Genomic DNA, 13,953 nt, shown 5'->3' with positions numbered 1-13,953 from the left:
TATTCTTTCAAAAAAACCCCTAACAAAACAAATGAGAATTTTCTAAGTCAAAAGCAAAAAGCTAAAGCAAGATCTAAAGAGAAACATATTCTCTCTTTTCTAAATTGTGCTTAATATACTTTCTAAATCAACATATATTTACAAATATTCCTGAAGCTCTGGATATCTCACTTAAAGACATAACTAGATAAACTGAAGCCTTCAAAATACAAGACATGACTATCTTAATTAATTCCTGCTTTACAAATGAGCAGCTGTGGAGCATGAACCTAAGTTCATTTTTGCTGGAGTAAGGAGTGCATAACTGCTCAGTAGCTCACTGTACTACTGTTTCAATGTACTGTATTGATAGATACTAACCAAACACCAGATCTGAGCATGGGGACACCCTCTCTGTCTGCAGCAGAAATTCATGTCCTCAGCAGCAGATTATATCACCTTATAATGTGTCATTGCAGTGATTCAAGCCAAGCCCTGTCCAGGTTTCTTAACATTAAACAAGCACTAACATTCTGCTTTAAGTGACTCATAAGAACTTGAACTGCAGTCCTTAACTCCACTACAAACACCAATGTTACTTTTGGGAATATTTACTTAACCCCTTTATGCCTTTCCTTAGAGGAACAGAAGCCCATCTATGATGCTTCTGCAGTCAAAGTAGAAATGCAGTTCTCCAAAACATCAGAGGGCTAGAAAAAGTCTGTCTGGAGGCTAGAAGATAATTCCAAATCTGCTGTTTCTTTTGAGGCAAACATAAGACTGGGATATTTATGCATCTAGATTACATTTTTATATGGTTACTAGAATATTTGTGTAGCAAGTCTATTACATATATTCAAATGATACTGTATTTTTATTGTTGAAGCTGAATGTAGTTCATGTTACTTTACAGTTCTCTTTCAAAGCTTCTTACTTAAAAACTTCAAAGACTGTTTATAACTTCAGTTACTTAAACCAAAGGCTCGAATCATCTTCAGCCATTATTTTGCAGAAAAGGAAAATGCTCTGAGAAAACAATACCTTGATAATGCTCTATGTGAATATTTAGTTCTGTGGTGCTATAAAATCAAAATCTCTTTTGGAGCTTGTTTGAAACATTTTTTCAGTGTCTTGTTATGAGAGTTATTTTTAATTTTCCCTTTCACATTTTCTATCAAAGAAAAGGAGCAAAAGAGGACCTTTAATCAAGTGCTCATTAAAAAATTACACTGCTGACATAAAAGAGAACTCCATCTGTCAACAATGGCAACAAGGTTTCTATAGGACAAATACATCAAGAATAATTAATGTTGATGCAACAAGAATGGACAACTTACAAAACAGTTAGTCAAAATCTTTTATTCTTACTCTATTTGAAAAAAAAACCAAAAAACCCTAAAGAAAATGATTAAAAAATTGAAAGAGAGAAAACCCGAAAAGATCTTTCTAACTGTAACCTTTACACAGTGAATACATGGAGTGACTGCTTACAAATCACTTTCAAAATTGGTAGCTCTGCTTGTAAACAGTGTCTAGAATAATTATTGGCAATTAACATAGAATACTCAGAAGATGTAAGACTATTTCTTATCTTTGTTGTGAGAAATTCTCATTTTCAATGTCACTGGCTTCAACATCATTCTTGACACCAACTATACAAGGTGCTAAAGGTTTTCAGTTCTCACAAATGTCAACAGGACCAAAAGATATTTAGCAGCTCATAGAACAGATCCTTAATGTTCATTTAACAAAGTCAGTAATATTTTTTAAATGTCATCAATGGCATGAGAATCTTGCCTGTTAATAATTTAGAATATTAACATTATTTGAAGACTGATTATTTGGGATTGCAAATTCGATGCTACATTAATAATAATAATAATAGAACAGCAAGGACTCTAAGTTTTATGATTGCTAAATCTGCCTTCTAGTACAGATGAGCCAGAAAACTGCAAATTTACAAGTCAAACATAACTAATTGCAAGTAATGCAAGTACACTTCAAACTCCAAAAGAAATCTATGATGAAACCATATTCCAGGCTACACAAAGCTTTTCTTAAGTACACAATGAGATATAGGATATACATATAAATGAGAAACATATAAATGACCAGTGCAAACATTACCTGAAGAACAGTCTCTTCCTACCTTGGGAATGAAACACAAGGATTAAAGCTTCCTTCTTTAACTTTCATAATCAAAGATAAATATTTGAATTCAAGTACTTCCTTTTTCAAGTGAAGACTTTGTTCCCAGACAGAATTTGTAAGACTTAATAAACTCTTATATTTACAGAAATGCTCTTTGCATCAAGATGTTCTCATCAACTTTTGAGGCGAGCATATAAATAAACATTTTCCTATTGCCTATTAGCAGAGCCGGAATTACAGACAAATATAACCTTAATGTTCTGTTAACAAATTCAAAGGACACTGGGATCACAACCTGAGACATAAACTGACAGAAAATTCTTTAGTGTAAAAAGCTGAGACTCCTGTTACAGAGGAAACATTGGGACATGAAATTCAATAATTTAGCAATTATCTAGCAACCCCTCAAAAACTAATCAAAGACCTATCAATTAGAAAAAAGCAATAATTCAAAAACTTTCCTTTCTGCAGTGCTGATGTCCTGAGCCAGTAATATTCACCCCTGCTAAAACTATCGGGGGCAGATCATCATTGCACCCCTAAGTTCAACATTCTGAAAGTAATGTGAAAAAAATTGCAAAAAGCTTTTCCCCCTCACTAGTCCTCCATTTTTCTGCTGCTACTGAAGAAAAACCACCTCACCTTTATGCCAGTATTTGTTACAATTTCTACTGTACACATAAAATAAATTAAATCAGAAGACTGAAAATTTAGGTAATAATATTTTTTCAAAGTCAAATAATTGAGCGGAAGAAATCAGGGCTCGGTTGTGGATTTATTTGTGGGGATTTTTTCTAAGCAACACTCTTATAATGCCTCAACCAGAGACTTTTTGTTAAAAGGAGATTGACTAGTTCATGCTTATTTCTTATATATCCAAAACAAAAATTCTACCAGGTGCATTATATTAATACAACTTAATTTTGGTCTCATTGACTGTTCCTTAATGTAAACATTTAGTTAAAAAAAAAAAAAAAAAAGAGGTGAGTGAGTTCTATTTCCAGATCTGTAGCACCAGAGAAGTTGAACTTTGTGAGTACATGCTAAAAGTAAAAGATACTCCCTACAAGTCCCAAATTACTCAACATATATGACATTTTGTGGCCCTTTATCAAAGACATTGGCATTTTTCTGGGCACTGAAATTATTCAGATGTTAAGTGATTTTCAACAGAACTGAAGAACACAGAGAACATTATTAGTTCCAAACATAACTGCAGAAATTCTCACAAACTTGCATATCACACTAGGAAAAATGCTGTAATGAAATACCCTGCACCTAGCTGAATAAACAACTATGGTAAAGTAACATCAGATATCAACACAGAACTCAAAAAACAATCCCAAACAACAGGAAAAAACCATATTAGCAAAAAATCCCAACAAGAAAAACAAATTTACTGTAAAATTTGAAATTAGTGGTTAGATAATAAAGTACAAATCAAAGATCACAGGTATATGAAGCCATGGCAGTTTTGGACCTGTGCAGTGTTAAACATTAAATCATTACAGTGTTTTATATGGTATGGTCAGAATATTAAGTTTTATCTTTCTTCCTTACTGGAAACTGTGAACTCCTTGTTTTCACATTCTGTCTGCCAGAACTTCTGATGCTGAAAACTTCACTACTTTGCAAAAGTGAAACTACTTCTGATACTGAAAACTTCACTAGTTTGCAAATCTTACTAGTTTTCACATCGTAAGTATTTTTCTTCAGTTTATAGTTAATGATTTGGTTTTATAAAGCCTTAAAGCCAACTAAGTATCTATTAAAAAAGTATTTGTAATGGCTTTGACTTTGATAGCATACATATGCACAAGCAACAGCCAAATGAACAAATAATCAGTTGGGCAGTCTTCCCTACAATGGCCTGACAAGCAGTGTCAGAATGTCCTATTTGTACATTTTAGGCAGTCATTGCTTTGTTTATTGTTGTATCAATAAAAGATAAAATCATCAAATGTGGGTTTTGAGAAGTGTTAAACCATGACAGTAAGAGTTTCAGTGAAACTGAGTAAGTATCACTTTAATTAAGATATCAAACATGATGATGAATACATGCAATTAAAAAAAAATACCAGCTACTTTTGGATTTATTAGCTTATTATTTTCTTTTAAACATAAATGATGGTGAAATCAAATGCAGAAGAATACTCCTTATTGCCACAATTAAAATTGCAATACTTGCTGCTACTGCTTTAAAGATATCAAGACTGATTCAACTGAGGTGAGCAGCTGCAACCCCACTGAGGCTGCAACCTGAATTTTGATTACGGAAGCTTTCTGTGAATGCAGAATGTTGAGATGATTTTAAGAAATAAGTGAAAAGAAGACTTCCAGAAAAAGATAATGAATGGGATTGTATACCAAGTGGTTTACATAGCAGAGGGCCAGGGAGGAGGAGGGCAAGATTTCTGGGCAGATTCTCCAGGTCTCAAGCAACAAATCTCAAGTTAAGAACAGACCATCTCTTCAGGTAAGGTTATTTAAATGTTATGGACCTCAATTATTCCTTTCCAGCTTTCCCAAGTAGCAATTACCTATTCTTCTCCTCTCCATGTAAATAACTAAAAAAATGGAGTTAAACCTAAGATATAATTGCTATATGACTCCTCTGTCTTTCAGTAGCAAAAGAGATTTTTAAAATTCTGGTTACTTTTTCTTTCTCTTCTGCAAGTTTGCTGTACCCTCAAGTGTTCCAAAACAAACTAAGCCAAGCTGACCAGTAACTACCCAGATTAACAATGAAAAATATTTTTAGGACATCACTTTGTGGACATTTAGACAGACTACACTGAGAGCTACATCAAGACCCTTTTAAGAGACATGCAATCATTGTGGGTATCTAACAGGCTCAAGGACAAGGAATTGTGGTAAACTTGCATTGTCACAGACAATACATGAAAACATAATTTCCGAACTGTTATTCTTAAAATTTACTTAGCTTGATGTTTGATGCTCCTACATCAAACTTGAAGAAACCTCAAGTACAAAATCTGGTATTTTTTCTTTTCCCTAGTTGAATGATTTTTCTCCAAACAAATCTAATACCTCTGCCAACAAGCATTATCCTGGTATGAGGATACACAGTCCTTTGCACAGAATCAAATACATCCTCAAGACCACACCTCTTATTCCATTTTTAAAGTCCCCACTGTATGCAGTCTGATTGTATAAATGGTATGAAACCTGCAAATAGGAATCTTCAGGGAAATTTTGTATCACCTATGATTTGGCACTACTGTTTCTTGCTGTGAAAGTCTCTAATGTACAATTATTTAGCTGTATCATACTGATATATCAGTTAGTGTTCCTGCAATATTGAGGTTTCATGCCTTTAGTTTGTTTTAAAGATGGTGACACCATTTCTGGACTATGTCACGAAATGTTTTTTGATATGAAAAGTGCTTAGCAAAGGCTTATATTCTGTGTACAAAGCAAAGCTTTGGGTTAACACCTAATTTATCAAAGTAAGTAATTTTTATTAAGTTAATTTTACTAAATTTCTTTTTAACTGCAAGTTTAACTATATGAATACCCTTTAAGTTATACTCACCTCCAGAAGAACAGGCTCCATTTCACCTAAAGATTTTCCTAGATGCTTATCAGGATCTAAACCTGTAAAAAACGAAAAAAAGAGTAAAAATATTTCTTATGAAGTACTCTTATGACATCAAGAAATGTTTATTTTTTTCTTTTTAAAATATATTACGTCTCCCTTAAAAACACTACATTATCTAAAATAATTACTATCCTAAAGAAAATACACTGAGACCGAATTTTCCTTAATCTTTGGGCAAATATTTTCCAGGTTTATGGAAAAACAAAGCTAGTTACCATTTCACTACATGTCAAATGTAGTGAAAAAACTATTGGATCCCTTTCTTAGAAATTTCACTAGCCAGTGAAGTAAACACACAGGTCCATGGTAATAAAAATACTACAAGGATACTACCTCTTTAAGTCAGAAGTTACCTTTGCAGATATCTATGGAATTAAAATACAATTTAATTTTTTTATGCTTCCTGCAACTGGAAAGGACACAGGCTCATAATGAAAAGTTCTTTTGCCAAATCCCATTCTTTGTGTGTTTTATGCAAATATAAAATGTAAGATTAAAAAGGATGAAGATATAAAGAAAACTCAGACCTACAGAACATACTGAATGTTGTACCTTTAGATCCATCACAAAGTACTTTGTATGATGTCTACATTTTGATTTATTTTTCTTTGTAAAAAAGTAAGCCCTATTAACACTTGATAGCTGCTCTAACTTGCTTTTCTGTATTCCTGTTTCAACTTCTTGACTTTTTAATTTTGCCCAGCTCATGGCATTTAATGATCACTTCTCAGGATAAACCAAGCAACTGGCAAAAATAAACAGTGGGATAAAATAATCCAGGAGCAACTGTTTCAAAAGCTGACATCTTCAACCAAGTAAATATGCTAGTTGGATTTGACATAAAGTGGTCAAAAGGTCTTACCATATGAAGCAACTGAGAAAAAACAAAATTATAACTCCTGAAATGGAAGGAACACTGTGAAATTTTCAGTAATCCCATTTTTTACTACTCTTAGTTATTCTGGTTTGGGATCCTTTTTGCACTTAAACAATACTTGTCTATTTTTTCCTACTCTACTGCTTCATACAGTAATAGGTATCATTACAGAGCTGCCACCAAAATTACTCCATTCAGAAGCAATTTCTAAAATATGCACCTTGCAAAGCACTTTAGATTGTTGATGATGAAAGCTGTTATATAAATGTACAGTACACTATTATATAAAGTCATTGCTGAGTTAAAGTAGCTAATATGTCTCTTAATTTTTACATTCGTGATCTTGCTATATTTAAATTCCTGTGAAACTAAAACAACTTAGAGTGAATGAGATTTCAAAACACTAGGAAAGTTTTTAAATATTTCATTAAAGCACATTAAAAATTCCCTTACAGTGTAGGGGAATGCTTTTAAAACTGCTTAATAAATAAAGTTTTAAAAGACTTGGGTTTTTTTTCTGCCATCTATTCCTTTTTTGTATTGGTTTATTGCTTTTTTTTTAACAGACTAAAAATGTATGTGCTAGATACGTGATGATAATTTATTCTTGTGGAAATAGTTTTGAAAGATATTAATTCAATTTCAATAGTTCAAATGGTTCTGGTGATCTCTTCCAACTTCCATCAGGTTAGCATTTTGTCCTTGATTATAATGGGATAGGTATTAGGCCAAACAAGCAATTTCTCTTGACATAAATGAAGGAGTACTGCATTACAGTATCATTTCACACATTTATATTAAAATTCTTCTTTTAATATAATTACTTTGCTAAGATAAGCAATCTCTTCCTCCTTGATAAAAAACAGATTGATTTCCTCTAAATTTAAACTAAGGGACACATTACAAACATATGAGAAGGGAAGAAGTTGTCAGAACCAGACACACTGACATATTACTTCTTTCACAAGGTTCTCTTTGGTAATATGGACATAACTTTAGTCCAGTAATGAATGCAAAGCAATACTTTAAAAGAAACTATGATACAAACAGTTTTTGAAATACAAATAAATTGCCTAGGTATACACTATGGGTAAACTCTTTAGTGATATCCCACACCTACATGAAACTCCGTGAAGTGCAATGTACCCTTCCTGTATCTCAGCAGAATTCTATTTTTGGATGGCTTGCATTTATTTTGAAACATAGTACTTCTTTTAGCTTCCAGTAGGTTTATATTGTGAGTGAATAGAGACTGTCTGGTAAAGGCATCAGGAAGCAATATAACTTTCAATTTGCAGGACCAGTAATCCACATCTCCAATCCCTACTGCTATGCATGCATAGATGAAGCTGTATGTCTGTTGCTACAATTAGTATAATAAAGTATTTGGAACTATACTTACAAAATAGCTTTTTTAAAATCTATACTTCTGTTTGGTACACTTTTCTTTATTGATTCGAATTTTTAAAATGGCTTAGACTAATGAGAAGAACAATGTATTGTAAATTGTTAGTACCACATCCTCCAAATTTGTCCTCAATGGAACTAGAGATGAAGGAAGCCAAATGGATGGATAAACCAACAAGGTCCACGGCCTGGATGACTCTATGTAGAATTAAAAAATTAATTAGGAAGGGAACTATAATTTGCAGGACTGACATCTATTTTATTTAACTTACATGTATCAATGGGGGGCAATTAGAATTCAATTAAAATATTCACTTTTATTACTTTCCTGACTGACCTTGAAGTTAATGCCTGTTTTATTTAATTGCATCATCTATGAATAAATGTTAACCCTAGAATGTTATGGCCCATTATTTTCAATGCATTTTTAACTCCCCAACTGAACTACGTCCATCAACTTATTATGTGCTGCCAAGAGAGCAAGTGGGGCTTTATTTCTTTGAGATAGCCTAGTATATGAAAACAGAAACATCTAAAAAAATTTGATAATGCTGTTTTTGATAGTGTTCAGTAAAAATAATTATGCTTTCAATTCCAGTTTTGTAGTCTAGTTTGACTGTAAAATCAGTAAGTAATAGCACAAATGGTATAATCACATCAAAGTAATTGCTACTCCATCTGTAATTTCTGATAAATCCACTGACAGGAACAGAGCTCCTTCCTGCAGGTATCAACAATGGCTGCAGAATGCTCTTATGCACAGCCACAAGACAAGTGTAGAGAACTGCAGCAATGTCAAGAGATTGGGACAGAAATTCATGGCTTTGTTTTGTGGTAAAAAAAAGAACATTACTAAAAGACATTTCACAACTGTTGCAAAAAGAGCCATATTTTAAATGGTTCACTTTGTACATACATTAGTCTAGCATGAGGCCCTCACCTGAGGGGCAGATACCTGATATTACTTCCATTTATCAAGACCATTAGAAATTCAAGTTACATTTTCATGGCATTACATTCAGCTAAAAAAATCCACATTCTAAAGCCTTATCTGACTAACAAGAACATGTCTTATATATGTTCAGAATTTTAAAATCATCTGGATTCTTAAAAAAGTGTTTTAAAATAAAAAAGTCTATTTTCACTTCTTAGTAAAATTTCAAATAAATAAAAATAAATCATAATTACTGGTTTCAAAAAATGTTGGTACATAAAGGCCTTCTGAAAGCTACATTGAACCAAACTTTAACCCATAATATATGAACACGTTGTAAAAGAATCACTACCACACACACACCAATAAAGTATGAGTTAACCATTATCTGTTGATAATATAAGGGGGAAACAACTCCAGGCTTTCCTCACTAATCAACCCTACAATTAAAAAACTTAAACTTGTTACTCAGTGAATTCTTCCATAAAATAAGGTAAAAACAATTCTCCAAAATTGATATTGTCACATTCTTCTTGAAATATCAGATTCATTGGATTAGGATAGGCTTTTGGATAAAAAAACCCCACCTATTTTAAAGTTACAGGAACATGAACTTCCCTTTTTTCCCCTGACTTCTCAAGAAGTAATATTGAGAAGAGTAGTAACTGCTGTCACTATGAATGTAAGGGACTAAGACTTAACTTCTGATGATGTTGGGCTGTATAATCTGCAAGAAAGTTTCTGGAGAGATACTAATCAGCTGATCACCAAGAGTAAAATTATTTAGAATTTTGAATAAGAAAAGAGGCAATGAAGGACTTTGGTTTTCTGGATCCAAAACTAGTTTCTTCTCAATCTCTTTATCCTAAAGAAAACAGGGTTAACAATAAGATGATAGGACATGTAAGGTAAAGAAATACATATAGAAAGCAAAAGAGTATAAAGCAACCCTTGTCTTAGAACTGGAACAGAGAAAATAGGACTATTTCTGAAGGTAAATTCTATTTAAATTCTATTTCAACTGTGTATTTTTTTTTTCCCTAAGTTAACAATACAAAATCAGCGATTTTAAAAAGGAGGGTCAGGCACTATTCTTTACACAGTACAAAATACAGGAGAATGTTTCTAGTAACACAGGAAAAGCCTGTACACAACAGCATTAGCTGGTAACAGGCTTACAAGGTAGGAGTGCAGGAATGTGTTATAACCTTCACCAACTAGAAATGCACATGCCACACAGATACTCTTGAACTATAAATCTAGACCTTAAGTTGCCTTGAGGTAAATTATTCCTGCTGTCATATTTAGCTTTCATTTCTATGAAAAGCAGGGAAGTGAACTTTTTGTCTGGTAGCATAATTTGACAAGTTCATTCTTAACTTCCTCAAAACTTTCACACATGAAAGGCTGTGTTAACAATGGTGAACTGGATGGATTCCTTGGATTTCCTTTAAAAAAATAAATTGCAAAAACTGCTTAACTTTTATACAAAAGTAATGAAAACTGCAGTAAATAATTGGTATTACTGCATCTCTAAAAGATTTGAGATGAATATACTTCTAATTTATTTTATGAAATAGGAAAATCCATGTGACTGGATTATACATCTACTTCTCTTTTTCCCTTGCTCTTTTTCTTCTTTTTTTTTTTTTTTTTCTTTCTTCTTTTTTTCTGGTATGTGATAATTTATCCAGTGTGGGAATTGCAGGGGGATGAAACCTGTAGACATACTGTAGATATAGTAACTCTTTTCAAACTAAGTGACACTAAGTGATAAAGCTAAAAGATATTAATCCCAAAATGGTTATAGCATATGTTTCCAGTGCAGGTAAATTGGTATCTCAGTTTCTCTTCCTTCTTGAACATTCTTCAACTATGTTCTAAACTGGGTTAGTCTGATGTCTAAATAAAATTTTAGAATTCTGAGAGGTAAAAGGATCTAAAACTTTTTATTGAAGTAATATTACCTATAATCTCTTGTGGTTTCTTTTAAACATCAAAGATATTTGTGTTCTAGTTAAATCTAGGATTCAAAGCAATTTAGCTCTGTCATTTCAAGAACAGAATCTTCAAAAAATCTTTGAAGAAATTTTATACTGTTCCATCAGATAACAAGGCAATATTTCCAATCAGATTATTTTACAAAATCACAGCATCACAGAATGGGCCAGGTTGGAAGTGACCACAGTGGGTCATCTGCTCCAACCTCTGTGCTCACGCAGGGTTCATCCTTGAGCATGTGGCACAGGTTTATTTCCAGACAGCTCTAGAATATCTCCAGTGAGAGAGACTCCACAGTCTCTCTGGACGATCTGTTTCAGTGCTTGGTCACTCACACAGTAAAGAAGTTCTTCCTCATGTTCAGGTGGAACTTTCTGTGACTCAGTTTAGGCACGTTGTCTCCTGTCCTATTGCTCAGTACCACCGAGAAGTGCCTGGATCCATTCTCTTTCTTCCCCCATTCCAGACACATATACTGAGATGAGTTAGTCATCTCAGTCATCTCTTGAGGCTGAACAGGCCCAGCTCCCTCTGCCTTTCATCATAGGAGAGATATTCCACACCTTAATCATTTTTGTCACCCTCCACTGGACCTGCTCCAGGAGCTCCACATCTCTCTTGTCATGAGGAGCAAAGAACTGGACACAGCACTCCAGGTCAGGCCTCACCAGGGCTGAGCAGAAGGACAGCATACCAGGACACCATTGGCCTTCTTGCCCACAAGGACACACTGCTGGCTCATGGACAGTTTGTTGTCCACCAGGACCCCCAGGTCCTTCTCCACAGAGCTGCTTTCCAGCAGGTCAGCCCTCAGCCTGTGCTGGTGCATGGAATTATTCCTCTCCAGGTACAGGACTCTGCATTTGCCCTTGAAGAATTTCAGAATGTTCTTCCCCAAAATGTTGGTAGTTTGAAAAAGATTGTGGAAGAATTGTATAGTTGCTGAAAAATAGCATTAAACTACTTTTAATCAAATGCAGCAAATGGTTCATCTCATTTAAAGTAGTGACTGAGTCAAATTCTTCTCAGGACTTTTACTGGGCATAAAAAACTTAAATACAAAGTCATTACAGTTTCAGTTATACAGGCACATATGTACACGTTTCCTGATACATTTTTTTTGCGTAGAATATCTTAAGAGCATTGTTTGCTTATTAATCTATTTAATTCAAATTGTTCAACTTGGTCTAGCATCACATGAATACAAATGTGTCCTAATAAAAAGATATGTGCTATTTTGTCCCTATTATAGAATTCTGGTATTTCATGCATTTAACAGTTCTAATTCTAGTAAGCCTTGTAGAAAATAATTGAAATTTCATTCTGTGGAAGAGAAAGAGGTGTGGTGCAAGTGGAAAAATTTGTGTCGTTTTCATTAAATCCATCCCCATGCAGACAAGTTATAAACTTTTTAAAAAGTCACAATCCCCAAATGGATCAACAGAGGTTCCTGACAGCAAAGATCAATAGATCTGCTGCAAAAGGGTAAAAGGCCAGAGCAGAAGTAAAGGATCAGACTAGGACAAGAAGTCCTGCAAAACTTCAACTCATAGTGACCTGAAAAGCAAACATCTATGGGTCTAACTACACAGATATGTCTTTAAATGTTTTAGTTTGTGTCCTGTTTCAGCATGTAAGTCTATAAAGTAAATGAGCATCTAGAACTTAAATTGTATTAAACAATAAAGAGCAGCAAGTATATATTCTAGTATTAAAATATACCACTTGTACCTCTTGATTATCATATCGTTAAGATAATTTCTGCTTTTGACATCTTTTACTAAGCTCTCTTTCTTCCACTATTTTTCAGCTTGAAGTTCTGACTATTCTTCTGTCTTTTTCACTATAGCCCATACTTCCTTTCCTGTTTCACCTTAAATGCCTAATAATGTGCTCTTAGCCTGCTGCTTCCATTTAAATTTTCCTTTAGATTATGTGATCTCCCCAAACTGCAAGGTGATCTTTCCATTCTTAAGCCATTTCTCCCCTATTTTGTCTGTCTGTGACATCTCCTTAACAGCACTCAATAATATCAGCTTTCAACTACTTTTTTGTTTTCAGGCACTGTCCCTTACTCTTCCAACTCCTGTTATCTTTTAGGACAACAACATCCCTCCCATTTTCCAGTGTATAGGCTCAGAGTTAGCAAAGAGGAACTCTTATTTCTAATTTTTTTCTAAACAGACTTCTGCAAAATCCCATTTCTTCCTTTTCCGTAACACAATTTATTTTCAAACATTTCTTTATACTTAATATATGCACTAAAATCTCTTTCTGAGAGCTCATCTTACACTGGTAACAAAGTATTTGTCATTTATACACAAGCATCAAGGCAAGTACCATTCTAAATGCAAAGATTATTTTCTCATCTTATTTTCCTAAGCATTCAACTATGAATCAAACTTTTTCTTTACTTTAAGTCCAGTACAAGTTCTCTTTTCTCTTCCTCATTTCTTTTGCATCACATCTTAAATCCCAAGCTAACTTTTTTTTACTTTTAGTCTTGCATACAATTTCCATTTATCTGTGCTGATCTTTTCCTGTGTGAAACTTTTCTGCCAGGAAAATAAATGGCTTGAGATAAAATGGCTCTCTGTTTTTATAAGTGTTTCCAAGTCTTTTCATGCAATGTCTAGTGAACAAACAGGTGTGGTATCTTTTTTATCTTTTTATCATAAATAACAGGAATTATGGAAATAAATGGGATGGTGGACAAATATATTAGGGAACAAGCCTAGAGAAAAAGTGTCGAATGCACTTAAACTCTAAAGGGCCAACTAAGTTTCAGAAGATTTGTTTGAAAAGTCAGTCACAACACACATGCTAGCTAGGAAACAAGATTTCAAAGGGGAAAAAACATCTTTCCCAAAGTACATCATAGGTAATTTATCAAATTTATAATCTGAAAAACATTAAAACTAAAATTAATTTAAAGTGATCATATGTGCAAGCAAGATAATACTTCAACACTGCACAAGGATA

General features: G+C 33.6%; 1 protein-coding gene across 5 annotated transcripts in view; it reads right to left on the bottom strand.

The window, feature by feature from the left end:
* Positions 1–13,953, bottom strand: part of DPH6 (diphthamine biosynthesis 6) — a 185,669-nt gene that overhangs the window by 123,888 nt on the left and 47,828 nt on the right. For all 5 annotated transcript variants that reach the window (XM_036384380.2, XM_036384386.2, XM_036384383.2 and 2 more), the window contains one exon: positions 5,687–5,748. In XM_036384380.2, coding sequence (XP_036240273.1) covers positions 5,687–5,748 — 62 coding nt within the window. The remainder of the gene's footprint in view (positions 1–5,686; positions 5,749–13,953) is intronic.

Source organism: Molothrus ater, chromosome 6 (assembly GCF_012460135.2).
Source record: "Molothrus ater isolate BHLD 08-10-18 breed brown headed cowbird chromosome 6, BPBGC_Mater_1.1, whole genome shotgun sequence".
Lineage (NCBI taxonomy): Eukaryota > Metazoa > Chordata > Aves > Passeriformes > Icteridae > Molothrus > Molothrus ater.
The sequence above is the reverse complement of the archived record's forward strand: the minus strand, read 5'-3'. Positions and strand labels throughout refer to the sequence as shown.